Source organism: Microplitis mediator, chromosome 7 (assembly GCF_029852145.1).
Source record: "Microplitis mediator isolate UGA2020A chromosome 7, iyMicMedi2.1, whole genome shotgun sequence".
Lineage (NCBI taxonomy): Eukaryota > Metazoa > Arthropoda > Insecta > Hymenoptera > Braconidae > Microplitis > Microplitis mediator.
This window is the reverse complement of record NC_079975.1, coordinates 24237290-24249324: the sequence shown is the minus strand read 5'-3', so window position 1 is coordinate 24249324 and position 12035 is coordinate 24237290. Positions and strand designations below refer to the sequence as shown.

The following is a 12035-nucleotide window of genomic DNA, read 5'->3' as shown; positions in this document are numbered from 1 at the left end:
TGAACTAATAAGTTTCACTATATTTATTATTCGCGTACTTCATTAATACTTTATTAATATTCTATGAAATATTCTTATTTATGAAATTTATTCTAGTGAAAATGAAAAATTTATTTATATTTTATTATAGAGTAAGTCATATAAAAACATGGATTTCAAATCAAAAATAAAAATTATTCATTTAATAAATAAAAAAAAAAACAATGAACATTGACAAATAATAAAAGAAAGTTTCATTTAACGACAATGATTAATTATTGATTAAACTGACTTAGACCATTTTATTTTAAATCAAATAAATATTTCCAATGATTTAATATTACGACACATAGTCAGGGAATTTTTGAATCATTTGACTGGAATACCTGGGAAAGTCAGGGAATTTCAATCTCAAAAATCTGTGGCCACCATATTTAACGTTCATTCGTTAGATTAAATTTAGGGTACGTCAAATTTTTTTCGAATTGTTATAACAATATCTTATTAAATACATTTATAAAATTCATGAAATTTTATATTATGAAAGAATAAAGTAGTATAATTTATAAATTATTTGTCCAAATCAATAAACTTATCATAGTTTAATTGACATTGTCTTTGAGCGACTATAGGGCCATGTGTTGGTCGAGTAATGGTACATGACAACTTTTAGTGAGCGACTATGGGTACACTCAAGGAGCTTATTTAAAAAATTAATAATAATTAATTGTCAAGATTATTCTTCAAACTTAAATTTTATTCTAATACTCGAAACTTCAAAAAATAACTATAAAAAAAATCTGGTTTTTCATTTTATTTATTAATTTATATTGAGTGATTTAATCTCACTCCAATGAAAAGTGAGCGGGTATAGGGGCTTTTACCTTATTTAAAAAATTCTCTTTTTTTTTTTTTAAATTTCTCGTCATTATTATTAAAATAATTTTCTATTATTAAAATTTTTTTTGCAATACTCTATTTTATAAAATGAATTCTCACGTAAGGAAATGAAAATAATACTATACAGCCTTCGTAAAGATATCACATGCTCTATTAAACCAGATATTATTGCTTTCATCCAGTTGATCAACTAGAAAATATCAAGTCTTATATTACTTGTGTTCTTAGGTGTGAATATTATAATTTAAATTTCATTACGTGAAAGCTGAGGAGACTTATCTCATATTATATATTTAACAAATAAAAGAAAGTTGCTATTGAATTTTTTTTCATTTGTCAATGATCCTAAAATTGTTACTGTAATTTAAAATACGCATTTGTTTCATTCAAAACTTCTGTTCATAAACAATAAAAAAAAAAAGTGTACTAGTTATGTAAATATATTTATTACTCAATCACTTCTGTAATGTTATTTATTTTAAATAAATAAAAGGCGACTCTTGACTTTAAATAAATATTTGGATTCAATCATTTTGATTGTTTTGATTGAATTAATAAAATAATTAATGATTAAATATTCTAGATATAATAAAGATTATCATTCTGATATTGATATTTATTAAATTTATATACGATTATAAATCCACAAGAGACTTATTGCTGTATTCGCGTTCTATTTTTATCGGAATGTAATTTTATGATAAGATATTTTAATGCAATGATTTAAAAATTGATAATATAAATTTTTTTTTAATTACATTGAGGTCATAAAATAATGAATGAGTACTCATTCATTCAGGATTTCTCTTTAATTACGGATTAATTATTTTCATTTAAGGGAGAAAGAGGATACAAAAAAAAAAGAGGATATTTTTGTGATTTTTTTGGTAGTGTCACAATTCTACTCACAACATCCCTACTCAAGTAAAGTAGCTACAACTCTACTCACTCACAATTTTACTCAGCCCCATTTTTTTTTCAGAGTACCTTCATTATTAAAATTCTTAAAATTTATGACATTATTAAGCATCATTCCAAGAATATACAGTCAAATTTTGATAAAAAAATATTGAAAAATAAGCCAGTGGTAGTGGGGAGAGACGAGTCACCTCAAAAAAAGTCTTTTTGGTTTTTTTATTTCAGATGAGGCAGTCATGAGTTATCCTGCCTACGGCATGGAGACTTTTTTTAGTGACTTGTCTCTCCCCACTACTACTGGCTTATTTTTCAATATTTTTTTATGAAAATTTACCAGAATATTTTTGGAATGATGCTTAATAATGTCACAGATTTTAAGAATTTTAATAAAGAAGGTACTCTGAAAAAAAAATGGCAGTGTTACAATTATACTCACAACATCTCTACTCAAGTGAAGTAGCTACAACTCTACTCACTCACAATTTTACTCAGCCTCAACTCGTGAGTAGAGATGTAGCTGAGTAAAGTTGTCGCTGAGTCTAGTTGAAGCTGAGTAAAGATATAACTGAGTAAAAAAAAAACTGTGAGTAGAGTTGAGGCTGAGTAAAATTGTGAGTGAGTAGAGTTGTAGCTCCTTCACTTGAGTAGAGATGTTGTGAGTAGAATTGTGACACTGCCATTTTTTTTTCAGAGTACCTTCATTATTAAAATTCTTAAAATTTATGACATTATTAAGCATCATTCCAAGAATATTCTGCCAAATTTTGATAAAAAAATATTGAAAAATAAGCCAGTGGTAGTGGGGAGAGACGAGTCACCTCAAAAAAAGTCTTTTTGGTTTTTTTATTTCAGATGAGGCAGTCATGAGTTATCCTGCCTACGACATGGAGACTTTTTTTAGTGACTTGTCTCTCCCCACTACCACTGGCTTATTTTTCAATATTTTTTTATGAAAATTTACCAGAATATTTTTGGAATGATGCTTAATAATGTCATAAATTTTAAGAATTTTAATAAAGAAGGCACTCTGCGAAAAAAAAATCACAAAAATATTTTTTTTTTGTATCCCAGGCCAGTTTCCCCCCTTAAATTAATTACTAGAATTTTTTACAACAAAAATTTTTTATTAAAAGAGTTTTTTAAAATATTTGAGAATTTTTCATTCATGTGACCGATGAATTATGAAATTTACTCTTTTATTTAATGAAAAATTTTTAAACTCGAATTTTTTAGGTACATGACACCTGGTTATTAATTTATGGTTATTATGGGAATTTTCAATTAATAAATTAATAAAATAAAATATTAATTGTAAAAAAATGTTCGTTTAATAGAATTACAATATTTATTTAAATTACAAAATTATCAAAAGATAAATTCAAAAATTTAATTAATTTCTTTTTAATTATAAAAAAAAATTAAATCACTCACTCACTACCAGCTACTCTAGTTGACAACCTTCGAGATTTAAAGCGCGCGCTAAATTTCGCGCAGCAGCTAAGCGAAATATTTCAAGTTTGTCTTCAAATTTCGGGTCGTCGCCATGTTCTTCGACACAGCGCATTAGAATAAATGTATCTTCACTTGAAAACAATACTTCTTCACTCTCTAACAATGGAATGGCATCTGTTAGTAGTATTGACCAGAAACTAAAATAATAAATAGAGATTAAAAATATATACAGAACATTGTGTGCCAAGAGATGAAATATTTTTCGTAGGAACCTGCATTGAAACTGAGATTTCAAATATCTGTAGCCAGTCGAAACAAGACAATTTAAGATCAATATCGCACGTAATAATTTAATTGTCAATTTTATTAATTAATAATGACATAATTACTTACTATATATTTTCACTCAATGTTTAAATTTCTGTTTTTGTTCAGCGGGAAGGGAAGAAAATTTTAATTTTTACTACAATGGAAAAACAAATGATATAAATACGCGCGCGTCAGCTTTTAAATAATGACCGAAATTTTAATTTCTTCAGTCAAATGATAACTTGATAAACGGAAATAGATTTAGCCAGGAGTGATTTTTTGAGGAAAGTTTCAGACTTGGAGCTGAAGCTTGATGCCGACATTTCTGCAATTCGTTAGCGTGCGCAGCAATTGATAGCAATTTGAATGCAATGACGAGTAAAAAATCGACGGGAGCTTTCTCTGTCAGGCTGCGTGAAAATTGAAGCCAACTTGTAGTCAATAGTTGGATAGTAAAATGTTACCCTCAACTTGACGGCACATTGACCGAAAGTTTCTCCGTAACTTAGTCGCAGAGAAGCTGTGGTTATCTGGGTTGGTCTTAAATTTGTTTGTCTCAACTGACTAAACAGCTATTGAAATTCGCGATTTCAATCCTAATAATATGAATAGACTTATAAAACAAACTTACTATTTCGGTGTTAAATTTGAAATAATAAGAGCAACTAATAATCGTGCTGCTTCTTTGAATTCTCTCATTTCGTACATTTGATGAAATTCACAATACTTTCCTACATAAAAAAAAAAATCATTATTTCAACCAACAAATGCATAATAAATAATAATTAAATTAAATACAGTTAAACTCGTAGTGGGAGTCAAGATTGAGGGGAAGTTTCGAGATAATGAAGTTCGACTGTATACTCAAATTTTACCTAAAAATGTTAGTCTATCACTTGTCAACATGGAAGCTCCTAAATTTTCTAGAAGATCTTTGCACTGAATTTCACTTTCTTCAGCGTAATTCTTAAGGAACTCATCCGCAATATACGTTGCGAATACACCGTCTTGTGCTTTAATGGCCCATGCTAAAGCATTTCCTATTCTTCCTCGTCTAATACATTTTATTCCTTGGATCTTACACAGACTTCTCACTAAAAAATACATAAATATAAATATATAAATATTTTAAATAAATATATCGCGCTACTAATTCCTAAAGGACATATTTTTATCCGCCCTTTTGAATTTAGTCACTAAGTTTAAAACCAAAACGATTGGCAATGAAAAAAAAATTATACGCCCTTTTGGTTTGAGAGTTTTCTAGGGTCAAAAGTGCGTATGAAAATACAAGTCCTTTTGAAATTAATACTGTAAAAAATTGGAGTGATTTCGGAGTGATTACGGATTTGATTTAAATCCGCATTCACTCTGATTTGGAGTTAATATTAAAATAAACTCCCCTTCGGAGAAAATTTCACGCCGAAGGAATTAAATAAATAAACAGTCATCCACTCCGGATTTAATCCGTAAATTTTTTAGTGTAACGCGATTTCCCTAGTCGCACAGTAAAAAATATTGTGTATCTGTGTTAAAAACGGTCCGTGTTGAATTTTTTGTGTTGATTATTTTGTGTCAAATCAACACAATTCTCTGTGTTACTTTAAAATTTTTAATCGATCTACTATTCAATACTTTAAAAGTGTTACCTAGTACAAAAATCGATATTATCAACATTTATTAAGTGTTACTTTAAAATCAACACAAAAAGGGGTTGAAGCGACAGTTGAATTGTGTTAAAGAAATTTCTTTCTTCTATTCACGCGGGAAGCGACATTAAGCATCAGTTTTGCTTGGTTAGTCATTATTTTTGTGACATTGATTTTATTTATTTTCAATTAGACATAAAAAAATTAAGTTGACAAAGTTCATGATTCGTATAATTTAAAAAAAAAAAAAAATATTTAAAAAATTGCATCTGTGGCTTTTTTACTTTTCTACGTGCGCACATTTTTATTTTTTTTTTTCGTAATTGATTTGTTGATAAAAAAAATTGAAAAATTGTTAACTGTCTGGTAACTTTAGGATCATGTTTACTATCACAAAATAGCTCAATGTTAAATAATAATTGTTGACACTTTTGATATCCTAAAAATAATTCACGGTACAAAAATAAAATGTAAAAGTTAACATTATTTTTGTGTAGCCATTAACGTTTAAAAAGTGTTGAAGTTACTTCTCATATTACTCGAATTGTGTGTTGAAATTTTAACACAAATTTTGTGTTTAAATTCAACAGAAACAGTCTGTGTTGAAAAATAACACAAATATTATGTGGACCGTTTCTAACATACAGATTGTGTTGATTTTAACACAATATTTTTTACTTTGCGATATCTTAGTCAAGATATTTAAATCACAGTATATATAGATATAATATTTCGCTGTATTCTGCTTGACTTGATTAAGATTTGCTCCAGAATTGATCAATATTGCCACTAGGGTTACTACAATTAATAATTAAAAAAAAAATTAATTACAACTTACCGACATTAATTAAATCATTATTACGAGCAACGTTAATTATTTTATGGATTCTCGCTTCAGTTCCCATAGGTATCGATTGCAATAGTGCTTCTAATCGCGCTATTCCAGATGTTGGACAGTTTTCAAGATAACTTGCACCACATTGCCAAAGTGACGAATGACTAAATAACGTACTTCCGTAATCCAGAAGAAGCGATTCGTGTAATTGTGCAGTTACACTAAAAAATAACAAATTATGTCTCTATTTCTGGTACACCAAAATTATTGTTAAGAATTATAAAAATAAAAATAAAATACTTGGCTTGCTCTTCGTCCATTATTTTGAGCTTCTCACAACTGTACAACAAATCAGTAAGGTGAGCAGCGAACCATCCATTGTCATTCATGTATTGAATCTGTTCAATTACTTTATATAAATCACTCTCCATTAGAGCGAGAATAATGTGATCTAAATTCCTGCCGGCTTGCCATCGTTCGGCAATATTGTTTGCGTGTTGCGCTAGCTCAGGTTGTTTACAACAAGGCGACGAGTAAAGTAATTTTGCGGCAACAAGTTCATACCATGCTTCAGTATATTTAGCGAACTCCCATAGTGTTGATTCATCTCCAGCTATTAACTATTAATTACAATAAATATTAAATATTAATTTTCAACTGCGAGTTTCAATGCCTGCTTTGCCAGACCAAACAAACCAATTTTAGACTAATGCGATTTACGGACAGAAACTGATCAGTTTCTTGCCTAGGGAACAAACTCATTAGTTTCTGTCCGCTAAATTAGTAGACTGGGCCAAAAAAATTGACTATTTTTTTTTCTTAGCTATATCGAGAATGTTATTCAGAATGACAAAAAAAAATTTCATGAAAGTTTGAGCCCTTGAAATTAATTTTAAGAGGTCTATCATCGCTATTTTTAATTTTAATTCATAATTTGATGTTTTACGTCAGAACTGCTAAAACAATGGAGTAAAAAAAATTCATTTCCACTTATTCTTATGTAAAATTAAATTCCCTACAAAAAAGGTCTGATTGAAAATTTTCGTCAGACAAGCCGTTTCCGATTAATTAAGCTTAATAAATCGATATATATTTTTTCGATTTAACATTTTTACTTTTGAATTTTGTAACTGACGAATCAATAAATATCTAAAAAAGATCATGACAGATTTTTGAAGGAAATTTAATGCTTTACAAAAAAGGTCTCTTAACATTTTTTGCTAAATTCACTCCTTCGAAAGTTATTCAAGGTTGAATTTGAGTCAAAACGATTTCAATAACGTGAATAACAATAGGTCCCGTTACATTAATTAATTACTTAAATTTGCATATTAAAATCCAATATTGTTTTTTGTCGCGCTCTCGATCAGAAATTAGTCTGTTTCGACTGACTCCAGACATTAAAACTCCCAATATCAATGCGGGTAATTTGAAAAATATAAAACGTGGCACGGGATAAAATATAACTTCAGACTTTGGGTGATGTTCGCCCTCACCTTCGGCTCGAGCAGTCAACTTTACTTTTTACCCTCGTCTGAAACCGTCTTATTTCATACCTTGCCACTTAATATCCTAATTATGTAAAGTAATAAATAAAGATCAGTAAATTAATTAATAGCTCCCTTACTCTCATAAGTTCTTCTAAATTATGATCGATCATAAATCTTTTGTACTCGAGATTAGATGTTAAATCTGACTGCCAGTGTTTCCATCGCATTGTGAATTCATTGACAGAATAACCCCCATAGACATTATAAACTGGCATTGTTTTGAGTACTTGGTTAGCAGTTACGAAGGCCGGATGATCTGCTTTTGTATGAAACGACAAAAGTGCACTGACTATATCTAGTTTACCATGAAGCGCACAACCAATTACAGCTTCCCAATAATTCATGTTTTCTAATTCAGCTCCAATTGTTTTCTTTGACAAAATTTTCATTGCCATGAGCTCACGCGATGGAAAATGAAAACGTACCCACTCTAATAGTTGAGGAAGAACAACATCTCCTATAAAAAAAAATAAATAATGAAGATTTCATAGTTTTTGTTATTAATTTGAATGGAATAATGGAGGGAATGAATAGATAAATTATAATTACCTGGGAGTGTATCGATATAAAGAATTTCAGTTAAATGCCAAACACACTCAACATTATAAAATATTGTGAGGAAATTTTCGTATAATTCTCGGTCATCGGATTTACTTTCAGCGGCATCTTGTAGACTTTCGACACAGGCACGTAAAATAGAACGATATTGTTTGCTGTGTCTTACAAGCTCTGGTCTCACTTCATTCAAATTTGTTTTGCCTATTTTTCTTATTGAAAGAAACACGCCATTGCTTTCGTTTACTAATTTACGTAATATTGGATTGAATAATATTATTTCTGGTCCGAGAAAATGCACTTGACTATCGCATGGATAGAAATTACTATTTTTATCTGTAAAATAATTTTATTTATTAATTAAATGATATAATTTATAATACAGGCTTACAAATGACAATTTATAGATTTATAAATTAATTTTTTATTACCCTAATTAACTGGAAATTTAATAATTAAAAATTTTGGTAATTGTAGAAAAGAGATCTGCCTATTTTTTTATGTCAAAAATTAAAAAATTGACGTATAATTATGCGTTTTTTTTATCCCTTTCACTCTACTAGAACCACTAGTGTGAAATTTTTAAAAAATCACATTTTTTGTGTATATTTCGATACTCTATACCTTCAAAAATAGCAAACTAAAATTTAAAGTTCACAACTCTAATAGTTGTTTTGAGTTACGCCAACTGAAGACCTGTCGCTCATCGGTTTTCAAAACGACATTTTTAAAAATTGCTGCAGTTATAACTCGAAGACAAATCATCGATATATTTGATTCGAATTGCAGCATCTTCTATACATGTTTCTTCATACCATGAACCTCGAGGTTTTCGATCGAATAGAAAATGTAATTTTGGCAGGGCAAAAATCTTCAAATTTTCGCGCGAAATTTGATGATTTTTTTTTAAAAAAACTTCACCATTTTGTTAAATTTCAATTTCTTTCTTAGCCCGAGGGTCATGGTACAGAAAATACCTTCTAGTTTAATAAACTTTTTGGTTTTTCTTTATTTCACGAACTGTAAGGTCGCTATCACTGCAGCAGTGGGGGAACTTTTTTTTTAGTCTTGGGAGATTGTCGATAACTCGTTGAATTTTGAATTTTTTGGTTCAAAAATTTCATCATGTATTTATTATATATCTACAATTATATTTTCAAAACATTAAAACATTCCATGCAGTAGTTTTCTTTTAAAAAATTACCAAAAATCATCTTTTTTGAGGCGGTCACACTAGTGGTCCTCTTTAAACTCAAAATTTTGAAACTTTTGTTTTTCATTACCGCTCAATATTTTTTTTATAAATTCGCAGTAAAATAGAACAAAGTGAGAAAAAAAGGATACGTCAATTTTTCAATTTTTTTAATGCAAAAAAAGGGGGAGCTCTACTTCTATAGAATTACAAATTTTTTTGAACTCAACTATGAGATTGTAACAGATAATTAAAAAATTAGACAAAAGATCAATAATAAATAATAATTACAAGCATGTAGTAAAAAAAAAAAAAATATAACAATAACTAACCTCCTGAATAAACATTTATATGTTTATGAGCAAATACTCCAAGTTTATTACCAGTACGCCAAGTAGCTGCGATACCTGCTCGTCTGCATAAATCATCAGGTATTCCCTAAATAAATATATAGTTATATAAATAATTAATGACATAAATAAATAAATAAAACATTTTTTGAAAATACCGGATTTTAGGTTAGGATCTCAACTCAATAAAATTGTAGAAATACTTACGAATATTTGCGGATTATCTTCTTCGGCCATCACTCAAATTAGTATATTTAATATAAATATATTAAATAAATCAATAATACTTAAAAATTAATAATACTTATTGTCTATTATTGTTACTATGTTTATAAAATGTGTGAAAAAGTGTCTAGTATATTTCGCGGTAAATTAATTCGTAGAGGTCCTTGACGTTAAATTTTTTCGGGCATGCGTGAAAGTGGTGACAGTAAAGTTGGCGGGCATCTGACAATTTTTAAAATTTTTAAATAATAAAATGAAATTGTTTAAACAAAAAAATTAAAAAATTGACTTTTAGAAAATTCTACAATCAGTACATGCATTTTTTTTTATTTCTTAAATTTAATTCTTTAATTTCTTTACATGTAATTTTAAATTTGTCTTATGTCTGCTACATTTACACTCATGTGAAAGTGTCAGGTACTTTTATTCCTATTACTTATGAGTGTGAATGTAGCAGACATCAGACAAATTTAAAATTATAAATAAATAGAGTAAATAATTAAAAAAATAATATTTTTTAAATTTTTTAAATGCGCATTTTTTACAAATTTTATTTGAATAATTATTTACTTTACTTATTAATAATTTGAAATTTGTCTGACGTCTGCTACATTCACACTAATGTTTAAATTATACTTATTTCCATTTAAAAATTTAATAAAGACCAAAGTTTGGTCATAAATATAAAATTAAATTAGTTTGAATGTAGCAGACAATTGTAAATTTTTTAAATTTTACAATAAATGAATAAAATGTAAGTAGAGTAAAAATTAAAAAATGCATGTTTAGGTAAATACAAAATCCGTCCGCACATTTTTTTAAATTTCATTATTTTAGTTAATTCGTTTATTTATTTCAAATTTATGAATTGTCTCGTCTGCTACATTCACAGAAAATTCATTACTAAATTTTTAAAAATAATAATTATTTACATACACAAATAAAACTTACCATCATAAATTGTTTGATGTCAGTGTCCACTAGAAATTCCGCCAAATATTTAAAATAAAACCGAAATTATTTTTTACAATAAACTCAACTAGTTTTATTGGATGTGGCGCTAGTTTGCTTCGCCCACTATCGTTATTTAGGCGGTAAATTTAAATTATATTAATATACGTACAAGAAATAAATTAATGGCAAATATATGTGAAATATGTTTGTACTCAACATTAATTACTCCAGCTGTAGATTAAATTAATTAATTATTTAGGTATATATATTATATATTATACTTATTTTTTTTTTATTTCAGTAAACAGGTTGATGGAGCACAAATGTTTTGTGATATCTTCGTCCAAAAGCAAAAGTTTAACAAAATAAATAAAGATCATTGTAAAAAAATTATAATAAATTAAAAATAATACTCGAGAATTCCTCAGACTTTTTTTTTTGTTCCTTGATAATTAATAGTTGACGCAAATCTTAAAAAATAGGCTGAAAAATTTCATTAGGTTTTTCTTTTAGTAATAGTATCTTTATACATCATGTGGAATTGGTGTACTACTCAATGTTACTAGATGTATAGAATTTTTTATGTAATAAATACACGATGAAAAAATGCCAATAAATGTCCAAAGTCAGTATAATGCAGCCAAAGTTATGAAAATAATTTACTTAATAATTTTTAAAAAAGGTTTATACTTCATGAAATTGAATACTTTGTTTAGTCTGTTTAAAAAATCTCATAGAATCCAATAGATTTTCATCAATTTTCCTAGTAATCTTATAAAAATGAATGAGTTCCATGCTAAGTGCTATCCATAGCAGATCTAAATTATGGTAAATTACGTCAGTTACCGCAATTCACAGTATTCAGAAGAATTACGGTATTTCACAGTGAAAGTACGGTGTTTTTACTGTAAATTTGCAGTAAGAGAACAGTAATTTACCGTGAAATTACGGCAAGCTTGCAGTATTTTACCGTAAAGTGAAGTATTGCACTGTAAAAACTTTACAAATAAAAAAATATACAGTGCTTGCAGTAAACATGCCGCAAATTACGGCCCTGTTTAAAAATATTGATTGAAAAGAACTAAAAATGATGAAATTTAAATTCTTTTTAATAACTTTCATTCTTTTGTTTGAATATATAGATATACAGTTTGCATGGAGTGAACG

General features: G+C 28.0%; 1 protein-coding gene across 1 annotated transcript; it reads right to left on the bottom strand.

Moving 5' to 3' along the window:
• Window positions 1-3108: 3108 nt before the first annotated feature.
• On the bottom strand, window positions 3109-10058 carry LOC130671658 (nuclear pore complex protein Nup85). Its single transcript, XM_057475701.1, has 9 exons — window positions 9897-10058; window positions 9672-9777; window positions 8142-8483; window positions 7670-8049; window positions 6343-6662; window positions 6046-6263; window positions 4434-4652; window positions 4190-4289; window positions 3109-3446 (listed from the first exon to the last, which is right to left on the bottom strand). The coding sequence occupies exons 1-9, from the start codon at window positions 9924-9926 to the stop codon at window positions 3239-3241; spliced, it is 1923 nt and encodes a 640-aa protein (XP_057331684.1). The 5' UTR covers window positions 9927-10058; the 3' UTR covers window positions 3109-3238.
• Between the last annotated feature and the right edge of the window lie 1977 nt (window positions 10059-12035).